At 52.2% G+C, this 14799-nt stretch overlaps 1 protein-coding gene across 4 annotated transcripts in view; it reads right to left on the bottom strand.

The window, feature by feature from the left end:
- NTM (neurotrimin) overlaps positions 1-14799 on the bottom strand; it is a 1044600-nt gene that overhangs the window by 442695 nt on the left and 587106 nt on the right. For 2 of the 4 annotated variants that reach the window (XM_056131451.1, XM_056131454.1), the window contains exon 2: positions 13215-13299. In XM_056131451.1, the coding sequence (XP_055987426.1) occupies positions 13215-13299 (85 nt within the window). Of the gene's footprint in view, positions 1-13214; positions 13635-14799 lie in introns of those variants that run through there. The other 2 variants (XM_056131453.1, XM_056131452.1) reach the window with 1 other exon arrangement.

Here is a 14799-nt window from a genome sequence, read left to right on the forward strand (position 1 = left end):
GAATCACCTGGAAGGCGCCCACAACTGCTGGACTGGAAGCCCCCTAAACAAACAAACAAAAACATACACAGAAACCCTTAGATTCAAGGGTGAAATGGTACAAGGGTTAAGGCACTTGCCTTGTGCATGATCAACCCCCATTTGATCCTCTGTGGCACCATATGTGGTCCCCAGCACTGTCAAGAGTGGTCCCAGAGTAGAGAGCCAGAAGCAAGCCCTGAGTACCACAAACCAACTAACCCTGAGATTCTCACAACTGTACAATGACCAGAGGAGGAAAGCGTCAGGGGTGTATGAAATGAAGACAGGTTGAGTGGATGGGGATGGGTGGTAACGAGACCTCAGGGGTAGGTGTGGCTGGTCTAAGTGTGATGCTGCACTCATGGAACTGATACTGTATCAGAAACCGAGGATCACAGTCCTCAATCTTCTCCACAATCTAAAAAGACCTTTGAAGCTGGGTGATTTGATCAGACACACAATGCCATGAAGGAACTAATCACCTAAGAGGACAGTGCATCCTGGTAAAGAGAGGATGTTTCCTGGTTCAGCCCTTCTGGAAAACAGTATGGACGATTCTCAAAAAATTAAAAATTGAGCTCCCATTTGACCCAGCAATACCACTCCTGGGAATATATCCCAGAGAGGCAAAAATGTATAGTCGAAGTGACATCTGCACTTGTTTGTTCATTGCAGCACTCTTTACAATAGCCAGAAACTGGAAGAAACCTGAATGCCCAAGAACAGATGACTGGTTAAAGAAACTTTGGTACATCTACACAATGGAGTACTATGTAGCTGTTAGAAAAGATGAAGTCATGAAATTTACATACAAGTGGTACAACATGGAAAGTATCATGCTAAGCGAAATGAGTCAGAAACAGAGGGATAGACATAGAAAGATTGCATTCATCTGGGGGACATACAGTAACAAAATATGAGATTAATACCCAAGAATAGCTGAGATCAGCACCAGGAGTATTATTCCATAGCTTAGTGGCCAGTCGGGCATTCTAGAGGAAAGGGCAGCTCAGATAGAGAAGGGAACACCAAATAAAGGGTGTTTGGAGGATCCTCCCAGGAGGGGAGATGCATGTCAAAAGTGGACTATGGACTGAACATGTTTGCCACTCAATGCCTCTTTTGCAGACCACAACACCCAAAAGGAGAGAGAGAACACAGGGGATTGCCCTGCCACAGAGGCAGGGGGGGGATGGGGGAATGGGGGTGGGGGGATATTATCCATGGTGGTGGAAAATGGGCACTGGTGGAGGGATGGGTATCTGATCATTGTATAATCAAACCCAAGCACAAAAAATTGTAAATCTACAACTGTACCTCATGGTTTTTCACTAATAAAAAAAAATTAAAAAAAAAAAGAGAGGATGTTTCTAAGGCTAGGATGACCCAGGTGGGTGCCAGGAACCATCAAGGAGTGAGCTGCATCTCTATGAGTGGGATAACGATGGAAGCAGGTCTGGGGGACACTCGGGCACCCAATGACTAAAGGCATTGAGCCCCAGAAGTATTGACCTTTCACTGAGTGTTAAGACAAGCCACGATAAGGTGACTTAATTTGTGTTCTTCAGTGACAGCTTGGTCTACAAGGTGGACAGTGGGTTATAAACAACCAAAGAAGCAACAAGGGGAGGCGAGAAACTGCTGGAAAAGTGCAGGAGACAGCCGATGGTGGTTAGGACCACAGCGATGATCAGTGACAGTGAAATGTGGTTGGATTCAGGATGCATCTTCAAAGCCAAACCACACAGGACATCTTGCTGGATTCAATGCAGCATGAGAGAGAACAGAAACACCTATGTGATGGTTTTAACCTGAGCAGTTGGGCCAAGAGCAGTCATTTTCTCAGACTGGGGAGGATTGAGAAGCTTCAGGCAATGAAGGTGGCTGGGAAAGCATGAGAGGGACACATGTCGAGGCCTGTGCTTAGAAGGCCTCTAGTTCAAAGTGTCTGGGAACAGGGGCTAGACCAAGAGTACAGCGGTATATGCACCCTGAGTACCACCAAGAGTAATCCCTGAGTGCAGGGCCAAGAGCAACTGCTAAAGATCACCAGGTATGGCCCCCAAACAAACAAACAGCCCCCCACAAAATATCTGGGAATAAATGCAGATCTGGAGCTTAACCCAAGACCCTCAGTCCCGCACTGTTGGATGAAGAAACCTGATCAGGAGAAACAGGAGGAGACTCAGTAAGACCAAGGTTGTGGGGGACCATTTTAGCGATTCACTATTCTCAGGGATTTTGAAAAAGAAGTACCCAGAAGTCCCGGGGAGTAGCAAGAGGAAACATCACTTGACATTTGGGTTGGGGATGGAAATGAACTAGAAAAGAGCCACATTTTGGTGGAAGGATAAAGGAAGATGGGGAGCTTCAGAGAAGATGGTGGGCGGAAGGACACTGTTGGCTCGCGGACAGTGGGATGCTGGATGGATCGAGCAGAGAACTGTGATGGGAGGCGGCTCAGGGCAGGGTGTACAAAATCACATGGTGGGGCCGGGGTGGTAGCTCAGTAGTAGGGCACTTTCTTTGCATGTATCAGACCCAGCTCTGAGGAAATAAGAGAGTGCATGGAAGGCCCTCTTAAGAATGTCTCCATGATACACAATGCATAGCCTGGAATATTCCTTTCTGAAATGCCTGAGAACGTGGACATGAGATGTGGGCAATGGGATGGTCTGGGGATGCTGGCTGGGAGAGAGACACCAACCGCCCCGAGTTGTTTGAGTGCCTGTCAGAGACAACGAATGTGACTTGGACCAGGCCTTCCCATGATCCCTTGTGGGTTCTCATTACCTGAGACCATGCATCCTTCGCAATATTCAGTGTATTCATTTCCCTGGGCTGTCACAAGCAAGCAGGGGACTTATGACGTGTAGTATCAGAGTTCAGGAAGCCTGAGAGCTGAGATTGGCTGCTGGCAGGGTCCTGTCCCCGGTGAGAGCTGAGGGGAGAAGCCTTCCCTGGCTCTGCATTGGGTGGCTCGGCCAGTATGGGCATCCCTTGGCTTGCAGCTGTGTGACCCTGGCCTCAGTCTTCATTGGTCACATGGTCCTCTCAGTGCAGGCAGGCCGATTCTCCTCTGCACCATCTTCCCATCAGGACATCAATTCTTCTGAATATAGGCCACCTAGCCCCATGTGTCCTCGTCTGCAGTAATTACATCAGCAACAACCCTAGTTCCAAATAAGGCTGACTCGAACCTATTAAGATGTCAAGGCTTCAACACAACCCACCCCATTACACTTTTCCTCTTTCCAGTCTGCATGCAGAACAACTGCATCAAATTAAAAGCGATGCACATAGATTCCTTTCCTTCCTTTCTTCCTCCTAGCTTCTGACTGGTTAGAATTGTTTTGCACTGAGCATTCCTGATGGGTAAATTTGCCCAAAGATGATTATTCTATGTGCGAGAGCACTTTTCCACTCATCCACTACATTACCGCCTGTTTGAAAGCCAGAGAAGATCAGGAAATCATTTGCAGACAAACATCTCTTCCCTTGCCTCCATGGGGCTGACAGAGCTTTAGCTGAAGGTTGATTTCAGTTTTTGGCATTTTCAAGCAGACTAGTGTTGATGCTGTTTTCATTAAAAACTCTATTATTTTTTTTACAAAATCTATCAGGAAGATTAATTCATATGTTCATCTTGTAAGACATATCAAGCCCCCCAATGCTTTCTTAACCAAAACATGTCATATTGACAAGATAACACGTTGGTCAAATATGCCCAAATAAACCCAAATAACTCTACCACATGAGTCAGTAAGATGGGGGAAAACAGATCACAAAAAGATTGAGAGCACTCTACATAATTTAAATTCATTCCAGCCCCCAGGCACAGGGGCAAAGCGAATAGTCTGTCTCTGTGATTTCCTACATGAATCTGAAGACCAGTTTCTAACGCTGTCTACACTGAGCCAGCCCCAAAACTATACAGAAGAAAAATCACCAAGCGCAGAGAATCTTCCTTTCCTATTTTCTCCATGGCTGTGCAAGGGCTGAGCCAACCCTTCAGTGAACAGATGTGAATTAGGGGAGATTTCAGAGATGTTTAGAGCTGGAAGGACCTACCCCTCCCTTTTCCCAAGGGATGCCATCCTAACCCGTTTGCCAGCTGACTTCAGTGGAATTATCGTGGAAAAATTTATCTTCCAAGGTAAAAGGGCACTCATCTTAAATCTACTCATGAACTCTTAACCCCACTCCTTGCTTCGACCATCTGACTCCACAGAGTTTCCACGTGACTTTTTCTGGTAGAAAATCCATCTTCAGAGCTACAAACAATCACAACCTGCTTTGCAACAATCTGGTATAAAATACAGCTGCATCTTCCTTCTCACTCCCTCTCATTTATAAAAAAGCGACACCAGAAATGACTTGAACGGAAAAATACTCGTAAGTAGGTGAGTGGTCAAGATGCACAAAATCGGAAGTAACTGAAAAGACATTCCTCTCTTCATTGATCTTCCCAAAGGCAGATGTAACAGAGTTCTTAAAATTTTGCTGAACTGAAAAATTCGTAATCAAAATTGCCAAGTATGTAAAAACACACACGCTTATACCTGTGTGCATATGTGTGACTGTGTTTGGATATATCTGTATTTCTATTAAGAGTGCTAGAATTTTGCACTCTGCTTTATGTGCATTATTATACTTCACCTCAGACAGCCCTTCAGGAGAAATAATGACTGTCCGCTTTGTGGACAGGGAGAGGAACACATTTGCCTGAGACCAGACAGAGGAAGGGCTTGACTCAGGGTTGGTGGAATCCTGCCTTCCAGCTGGTTTTTGCTCTGGAATACTAACCTGAGGGAATAGGAATCAAGGATGTCTTCTTCACTGGATAGCTTTGCCCTCCTCATCTAGCTCCCATTAAATACTCCCTCATGCTTTCTCTTCCCCCTCTGCTCACATGAGCAGATACATGAAATTGTATCTGAAACCCAACCGATCTGAATTTCCTAGCTATCATGGCTATCATGGTATTCTCTGATCACCTACAGAACATTAATCGTATTTTTTTATCATTATTAATCTATTACAGAGTGAGGGCCATCTGCAGGAAGCACAATGGCCTGGAATAATAAGTAAAAGTAAAGGCCCTCCCATTGATCATCGATTTGCTCGAGCAGGCCTAGTAACGTCTCCATTGGAGACTTTGTTGTTACTGTGTCTGACATATCGGATACGTCACGGGGAGCTTGCCAGGCTCTGCCGTGCGGGCGAGATACTCTCGGTAGCTTGCCGGGCTCTCCGAGAGGGGCGGAGGAATCGAACTCGGGTCGGCCATGTTGGCTGCGTGCAAGGCAAATGCCCTACCGCTGTGCTATCGCTCCAGCCCAGCCTGGAATAATATGAAGTAAAATTTGATTTTACCCAGCAGTGAGACTTAGAACCTAAGATAATAAATAAGCTATTAAAGTGAAGGATATATTTGCCTCCTAGATTCTCAATGGGAAAGACCATTGGTCTTATTTCTAGTACAACAAAGAAGGCAATTCAGAGCTCAAGGTTTGCCTGTCCCACTTCTCTCTGCCACCCATACAACACCAACTGTGAATTGCTTGGTTTTCATGACTAGATCTCATGGCTAGGCCTCATTTCTAGACTTTACTTCGAGATTTTTGCAAGATCGCAATCTAGAAAAGCACATAGCAATGTCCAAGGAATCATTAACTCTCAACAAGAGCCCACAATGGTTGAGTCTGGAGAAAGAACATGTAACCAGAGTGTCATTTGGAAAAGGATCTAGAGATTCTAGGATTATCTGACGAGAAAGGAACCCTGGAGGTCAGCAGGGTCATTCTCTGGGTCTCCCCAACAGTGCTCACAGTAAAAATCAGGACACTGTCCCATGCCCTGTTCCTAAATTGCTTCAAGAAGTACCTTTTCTTTCTTGTGTTACACAGTGACACCAACCAAAGTCACCTGGCTTCTGGGAGCAGAAGAACTTTAGAGGCAAAGCAGAAGAAGGAGGAGAAGATCCCTATATTCAAACCGGGCAGGAAGCCAGAAGGCAGAGCAAACGGGCTCAAGGGTCCAGACTCAGCTCCCTGTGTCACTTTTCAGTCTGGTGGGATGAGAGGGGACGCTTCACCCAGTGGCCTCTGCATGCTCTGGTATCCTGATGTGGAAAATTGGGATTGGAACTGGACCCGGCTCATGGAGCAGCTCCAAGGATTAAAATAAACTGCTTCGTCCCTGCCTGTAAGGAGCAGGGTCCATACAGAAGCAGAGGGAGACCTGGAGGGCTCTGAGTGCCTGCCCCACCAGCAGAGGGAGAGCCACATGATGTCATGAGTTCATTAATTGCATCCAGAGGCACAGGCAGTCAGCAGGATGCTTCTGCACTTAGCAGGAAAAGGTGACCTTCTTTCAGGCAATGGTGGCTCTCAGTGCCAACCACACATCTGGGGGACCAAGTGGGGGCCGGGTGTCAGCTACATCTATAAAATCCAGGAAAGTATTCTTGTGTGAGACTGATTAACGCTATCCTCATTATCTGCCAAACCCAGCAGTTGGATTCTCTGGTCTCAGAATCTTTTCAACTCAACGGAAAAGAGAAATGTCCCTGCATAGGTCCTGTTCCGACCTATGAAGCATGTTGGAGACGACTCTGCCCTGTGTGCCCTTTTCTGGACCCCACTGCCAACTGGCACAGTCCTCCTTCAGCGGGCCTAGAGCTGAGAAGGGTTTCAGTTCTCTCTGCATAGCGTCTGCTTCCTCCTGGGGCTGAGTGGCCTTCCAGAAGCCTCAATCCCATCTGCCCAGGCTCTAGGAGCTGCAATCCACTGGCTGGAATGCTGCCCATGCCCCAGGTGAGTGTCCAGGGGTCGATCCAAGATAAGGCAAGGAAGCAGAACAGCACACACGTCCTGAGTGGCTCTGCTCCTTGTTCAAGTTAACTCATAAACAACATGTCGATTCTTCAACCAGGAGACAATCCTGGCAGCAGACTCCATGGAAAGAGCTAGAAGGACAAGCAAGCTGGGCTTTTCTATTGCAAAGACCGATGTCCCTGAGATCCACTGGGGCTGTAGGACACCATCATTACATAGTGGGCATGCAAAGGCAGAGCGTTGCGTAGGAAAGGGACCTGGCAGGCCAAAGAATGCAGACCTAGGCAGCGGGGACAGAGGGACAATACAGCCCCACCATGTCAAAGACCCCAGCTCAACAGCCTGTACTGGTTACCTCGTACACAAGAACAATTCCTCTCTGAAGCAAGGACAGGACAAACTTCAGAGCCAGTGAAGTGTCCAAGGTGAGGACAGGAGCACAAGCTCAGGTGTTCATTCATTCCCACACTCACCACTCAGGGAGCTGCTGGCATTGGCCAGAGAGGGGCGACAATGCTGTGGAGGAAGTTCTACTCTCCAAGAACTGGGGAGCAGCTGGGGAAGGACGATTCTAGACCCATCATGAAGTGCAGGTAGTGGACAGATATCTGGGGGAATGTGTCTGGGGCAGACAGGCCAGGGTGAGGTCCTGTTGATATGTGTCCTGGGAAAGGCTTCAGGTAAGCTGAGGTCTAAATAAGAGTCTTCCAGAAAAAGAAGCAGGAGGAGGGGTTCTCCCAAAAGCCAGACATACACAGGGAACATCTCCAGAATGAGATGGCTCTGTTCTGGAGACACAGAAGGCCCAGATGTTGACCGCAGGGGAAGTTGGAGAACAGGGAAGGAGGAAGAAAGAATGCTGAGACGAAATTCGCAAATTGTGGGGTGAGTCCTGGATGGAGGGTGGGATGCGAATGGAGCTGTGTGCTCAGAAGGCTGATTAGCCCGGGAGAGTAACAGAGAAGCCAGGGAGAGTAATGGAGTAGCTGGGGAGAGTAACAGAGAAGCCAGAGTCTTAGGCAATGGAATTCTGAAGGCTTTGCCTGCTGTTGAATTAACGTGTCCTTTCTGCATCTAGGAGCCTGCCTTGGTCTTCCTGAGTCCAGAAGCACATTCTCCCACGGGTGTGCTCTACCGTGGACCCCCCTATCGAAGCCCAACTTCCTTCCCGGCATTCCCCAGGCCTTTTCCTCTTCATTCACCTCCCCCAGATCAGACCTGACAAAGCAGAGCGTGAAGGCACTGACAGAGAGAGCTGTACAACCTCTGGTACTCGCCTGGAGACCACGGAAATAACGCCTCTCTCGGGCCTGAATCAGGTCATCTATGAAAGCGTGAAATAGACTCACTCAAAGTGTCCCCATCAGGATGCTCAGGAAGGTCTCTAAGTAAAAACACCCCCACACAGCTGGCCAGGCTTTCCTGGGGTCGCAGAAAGACAAGCCGTATGGTTCATAGACACACACTTGGCTTCACTGTCAGGGGCTTTATCCACAGTCCAGCTCTTTCTACTGGGCTCAAACTTTGGGAGGCTCCAGCCCAGGCCTCCTGTCTTGCATCCCCGGCCACCAATTGAGCCATTTGTGTGAGAACCACTCACAGCTGCATCCAGACTCAAGTGATAAAGGCAAGTGGAAAGCGACAAATTGAAATTAGCTGGAGGATATGATTTTCCTTCATTTTTTAGATCAGTACAGTTGGGGTTTGGAGCAAATGCTGTGCATCCAAGGAAAGACCGAGGAAAGGCCAGTCTTGCTCTCCATGATCTGGTAGCTCCCCAGATCCTCAGTCCACATGAAGAAAGAAGACAGAATAAGCAGAGTGGAAACTTCGTGTTCATGTGTGCTTGTGTGTGTGTGTGTGTGGGGGGGGTGTTGTAAATATCAGGGAGATATTAGGAGGATAGTATCCAATGGGGAAGCTTGATCACCAAAAGCTACCTCTGCATCCCGAGTCTCACATGGCTTCTTTTCTATTTCTAGGAAATGCCCCTATCTGGCCTTGGGTTCCTCATCTCTAAAATAGATCTCATTGAGTCCATTTTAGAGAGTTGTGAGGATTAACAAGTTCTTCTCAAGCCTTTTCTACCTGCTTAGCCTTTTCTATCAGTTGTCCCCTTAGTCTCATCCCATGCCCAGCCCAGTGACATGATTTTCACCCTTGGAATGCCCTGGGGGCTCAGAGAGGACCACATGGCCTGAGGTGAGAAACAGAGCTTATACTGACTCTGTATTCAAACTCTTTAGACATGATCTGACCATGATTTATAGAATATTCAACTATCTACTACTACGAGGTGTTCCTAATCAGACTCCAGAACCTTTAACTGGACAACACTAATCAAATGATGCGGACAGTCCGTATCTGAGGTTTCTCATCTGCAAAATGGGCATATCAAATCCATGGGGCAGTGATGGATTAGGGTTAAATGTCAATGCTGGGGCTGGAGCAATAGCACAGTGGGTAGGGCGTTTGCCTTGCACGCAACCGACCTAGGTTCGATTCCCAGTATCCCATATGGTCCCCCGAGCACCACCGGGAGTAATTCCTGCGTGCAGATCCAGGAGTAACCCCTGTGCATGGCTGGGTGTGACCAAAAAAGAAAATAAAAGGCCAATTCTCTGGGGCCAGAGCAATAGTACAGTGAGTAGGGTGCTTGCTTTGCACATGGCCAAGCCTGGTCCAATCCCTGCACCCCAATTCCAAGCCCACCAAAAGTGATTCCTGAGCACAGAGCCAGAAGTAAGTCTCAGGCATTGCTGGGTGTGACACACACCTACCTCCTCCCCCCCCCCGAAAAAAAAAATCCAAGGCTATGTTGGAGCCAAAAGGATAGATACACTGGGTGGGGCACTTGCAATGTACACATCCAAACAGGTTCAATCCCCAGAACCCCATATAGTCCCCTGAACCCACCAGGAATGATTCCTGAGCACAGAATTAAGAGTAAACCCTAAGCAGTGCCGAATGTGGCCTGAGAAAACTTTAAAAAATATTCACAAAGCTATGAGGTTGAAAGATAGCACTGAACTGCTGAGAACACGTCTTAAGACATATTCTTATTAATACATCATCATTATTAATGCGGACACCCGATCGGCATAGCACACTACAGCCCAGAACTCCTGGGCTGGAGCCATAGCACAGTGGTAAGGCATATGCTTTGAGCACAGCCAGCCCAGCCGACCCGGGTTCGATTCCTTCGCCCCTCTCAGAGAGCCCAGCAAGCTACCGAGAGTATCTTGCCCGCGTGACGTGACAAAGCCTAGCAAGCTACCCGTGACATATTCGAGATGCCAAACACAGTAACAACAAGTCTCGCAATGGAGACATTACTGGGCCCGCTCAAGCAAATTGATGAACAACGGGAGGACAGGGACAGTGACAGTGACATTATTAATCCACACATTTTCAATCTTACTGTTTCAAGAAGAAGAAAGGTGCATATAGCCCATCAGCAAAGAATAGGAAATGGCAAGTCCTGACAATCCTTTCTTGAATCTCAGAACCTCCTTAGATGAGTTTCCCAGTACTTCGGCCCTCACTAGATGAAATGCACATTTTAAAAAAGTTTCTTCACATTAGAATCTGCCGTTGAAGCATTCCTTCTTTGGGGGTGGGAAAAGAACCTCCGAGCAATGAAACTGATGTGAACAAAGCAGAGAGAAAATGGAATGAGAGCCCGAAAGTCCTCTGCTGGTCTGGAGGGAAAGTACAAGTACTCGCAGGGTCTGGCAGCCATGCACAGCAAGGCCGCCACACCAGGGCTCCCTGGGGAGCAGGGGGCTCCAGGCCCCCCCAAGTTGTGGCCTGTGTGTCTTGGTCATAGGAGAAATAAAAACGTAAAGAAGGGAGGGTTATGGGGAGAGAGCACAGGAAGGAGAGAGGCCAGGAAACTGCTACAATAAAGGAATAAAATAACCCAGAGTCCGGAGCTCTGGCCGGCTGCTCCCTGGGATCAAGTCATGTGCACATTTAGTGACTTTTATGCAGCCTGAAGTGTCTGGACTCTCGCTTGCTGCTCTACATGCAGAAGCAGAATGGGATGCAGGGGTCTGAGAAGGAAGGGCTCCCCTGGGGGAGAGATGGCCCCAAATGTGGTGGTTCTTCCTTGTTCAGCCTTTGAGCCTGAGAAGCACAAGAGGCGCCCTCTGAAGCCAGGGCACTGTCCTTTCCTCATGCCGGGTATACTTGCTTGCCCCCCTTACAATCCCAAATTGGACCAGTGGACTGGTGGGAGTCAATCCCCAGGCTCCAAGTCTCACCCTGAACAGCCAATCACCAGGGGCTGGCCCTGAATTCATGGCAGATATTCCAGGAGGCCCGACTGATGCCTCGGCTGGGCAGGATCAGGTGCCTTACCACACCCCATCTCCTCCAGCTATGCCCCAGCAAGCCCACTGAGCCAAAAGCAGATGGGAAACTGTCCACACACAGGAGAGACTGAAAGAGAGTGGACAGGGACCCCAGAGTGGGACATGAAAAGACAAAGAAAGAGAGAGAAACCTTCCAGTTTCAAGCAGTTTTCTAGAGAAGCCGTTCCTGGCCCAGGTCTGGCCCTACTCAGAATCTGCCATTTGGCCAGACTCAGGGTAGACCCTGGCCCTTCCTAGCCTCCCGTGGTCCCAGGGGTCCATAGCCTTCCCGACCTCTTATCTATATCTGTCTGTCCAAGCCCCTCCAAAGCTGGCCACCTTCCGATTCCTCCTTGGAAACATCTGTCTCTTGTGCTGGGAATTGTCATCCCCCCACCTCACTTCATCCCTTGGGGACTTCCAAGGGTCAGAAGCACACCCAAGTCCCTGTCTACTGACCAGTTCATTTCTCATTTCCTGTGAGAGTAATCTGGAAATCTGGCATATTTGGAACTCTCGAGGCATCTGTTCTATAAAGCAAATACACGGTTATTCCAGGGAGGGGAGGCCAATGGGTATTTAACCTTTGTCCCACAGAGTCCGGAAAGGGTGGTTCTCATTGAATGTTGAGGTATTTGCAGGGCCACAGAGACCAGCCAGAGACAAAGAGGGAAACACATGGCATGCTGGCAAGCCTCGCATGGACTCTGAGCTCCCCCACATCCACGGTGAGGCCACCAACCATGGTCCCTCCTCAGCAGATGGCACCTGTGCATTTGACCTGAACTGCACTGGGATCTGAGGGCCATCAGCATGGGGGAAGCAATGGGCACCAGCACCAAGGGCTGAGAATCTGCATGTGCAAAACACAGGAACCTTGACTTGCGGGTGGGGAGGTGGGGGTTAACTCTCCTGGTCTGTACAACTTTAAGGCGCGTATTTAATGAAAGAGGCAGGAAATCATTCTTCGTCTGAATGGTCTTAACTTCTACCACATGCTGATGCTCATAACATTTCAGAGAGTGAGATTTCCCATTGCGAGCACTAATTCTGTGTTGTCCTTCGGTGAGTGGAACGGTTTGGAGACACTGGGGATCAAGTGAGCAAGCATTTCCACCACGGGCGTAACAGGGAGAGACTCATTCTGCCTTACACAAAACATAGTAACCCCCCCTTCCTCTCCTCCTCCTCCTATCTCCTCCTCCTCCTCCTCCTCCTCTACCTCCATCTCCTCCTCCTTCTCTTCCTCCTCCGATGTATAAAACCTCAACCCCAGAAGCCAATCAGGACCTAATTCCACACTGAACCGGACTTTTCTGCTCAGCAGATGAGCAAGCTATGCATTACAGCACCGAGAGACAGAGACGCTGAGAATACAGTCATGAGGGCAGGGGGTGGGGGGATCTTTTCCACCCATCGCAGACCCATCCCAGGCGGCAATCTCAGAGCTAGGGTTCAGACAGAAGAAAGCGTGTATCAGCTCCTGGAATGAGGGCACCCCAGGGAAGACCAGGCAGTAACATCCGGGACAAAACAGCCCCTGGCAACCCAGCACGCGAGTCCGCGGGCCTGGGGAGCAAGACGGGGGGCTTCCGCCCAAAGCCAGACCTGTGCTTTGGGACTCGTTCGCTTCAAACACTGCTCACCAGCCAGGTGCACAATCACCAAGGCCACCAGGCTCACGCGCGGTCCAGATCCAGATCGCTGTCCTCCAACTCCCTGGGCCAGCCACCCGTCCTGCTTACCACGTCCCGAGTCAAGGAGGCCAGTGCGGAGGGCAAACAGCTCATGCCCCCGAACGACCGAGAGTGTGCCTCTGACCACCACGTGCCCAGGTGCAGCACCAGCCCATCCACGGCCGCAGCGCAGCCCCGGGATCCCGCGGGGACCTCCCGGGGAGCGGCGCCGGCAAGCGCCCCTGCACCCCTGCCCCTCTCCGCACCCTCCCCGCCGCCCCGTACAACTCTTTGTCAATTCACCAAGAACGGCAGCTCCCTACCTGAGGGTGGCGCTCTCCCCCTGCCGGACCGTCACGTTGTCCATCGCTTTGGGGAAGGTGGCATCTCCGCTGCGCACCGGCACTCCTGTGGGTATAAGGAACAGCAGCCTGAGAGACACGACCACGAGGCACTTCCAGGGCTGGAGCAGGTACCCACTGACCCCCATCCTCGCCAGCCACAAGTTCCCAGAACTCCGGCCGAGGCAGGGCGCACGCCCCCCGAGCGAGGACTGGCAGGGGTGGGGCGGGGAGCGAGCTCGGGCCGCGCGGCGACGGCCGGGAGGCGCAGGAAGCGTTTGGAAAAGCGCGCAGACTCCTCCAAGTGGAACGTGCCAACCCCGCCTCGCCGAGTCCAGCCCCAGCGCTCCGGCCGCGGAGAAGCGGCGTCCGCGACGGGCATCCAAGGGGGGCGCCTCCTCGGGGCCGGGGGCGCGGCGAGGGGGCGCGCGAGGCGGGCGGGGCGGCGCGGGCGCGTCTCAGGAGCCCCGGCTCGCCGTCCGCGGCCCAGACCCGGCACCTGGGAGGGGGGCGGGCACTGGGGCGCCCCGCTGGGCCGCGCGCTGGGCGCGATCCGGCGGCCCCGGCTCCGGCTCCGGCTCCGGCGCGCGCGGCTGCGCCACTTTCTTTGTAAGTTGCGCGCCCGGCGCCCAGCGCCGTCACAATAGCCGCGAGTCGCCGCCGCGGCCGCCGCCCGCCTTCGCGCCACGCGGGCTCGCCCAGCTGCGGCCCGGAGCGCCCGGCACCCCGAGGCGCGCGGCGGGCACGGCGGAGGCGCGGCCCCGGCTGCTGGCGGGCGAGGCGAGGCGCGGCGCGGCCGGCCCCGCGCGGCTCTCAGCGGCCGCCCCCGGCCCCCGCGCCGCGCGCCCCCCGGGAGCAGCCCCGACGCGCGCGGGCCGCGGCCGCCCGGGTTGTCATGGCAGCAGCTGGGCGCTGACCGCACTTTCTCCCCGGCCGGCGCCGCGCGAGCGGGCGGGCGCGGGGCGCGGGGCGCGGGGCGCGGGGCGCGGGCGCCCACCTTAACCCCCGCCGCGCCGGGCCCGCCGGAGAGGAGCCGACTCGACCCTTTCGGCGCCGCCGAGCGGGAGCGAAGAAGGGGGCGTGTGCTGGGCTGGGGTGGGCTGGGGCGGGGCGGGGTGGGGGGCTGCACGGGGCAACCGGAGACGCGAAGTTACCCCGAGCGGCCGCGGGCAGCCCCGAGACGTCCGCCTGCGGGGAAGGATGCACCCGGGAGCCTGCTCTGGAGGCGCCTTGAAAATCCCGGTGCCATCGGCACGCGCGCAGAGTTAAGTGCGAGGTGGCGGGAGAACGTCGGCCGAACAATCGCATTTTTGATGGGAGTCGACGCCCACCCCACCGGCGCCCTCATCCCCACCCGCAATCGAAGCCACTTTAGAACCCGAGGCTGACACCGTCCCCTTCTAGTGACAGGCTCGGCGGAGGCCCCGGGCGGGCCAGATCGCCGGGGCTTCTCGGATCTCCTCGGGACTGGGGACAACTCGCCAGTCTTGCTCTATGGATAGGGACCGAGGCCCCTGCAGCAGACGCGCCCGGCCGCTGAGCCCGAGCCTGGGGAAACAGCGGCCCG

Source organism: Sorex fumeus, unplaced genomic scaffold (genome assembly GCF_029834395.1).
Source record: "Sorex fumeus unplaced genomic scaffold, SorFum_2.1 ptg000091l, whole genome shotgun sequence".
Classification (NCBI taxonomy): domain Eukaryota; kingdom Metazoa; phylum Chordata; class Mammalia; order Eulipotyphla; family Soricidae; genus Sorex; species Sorex fumeus.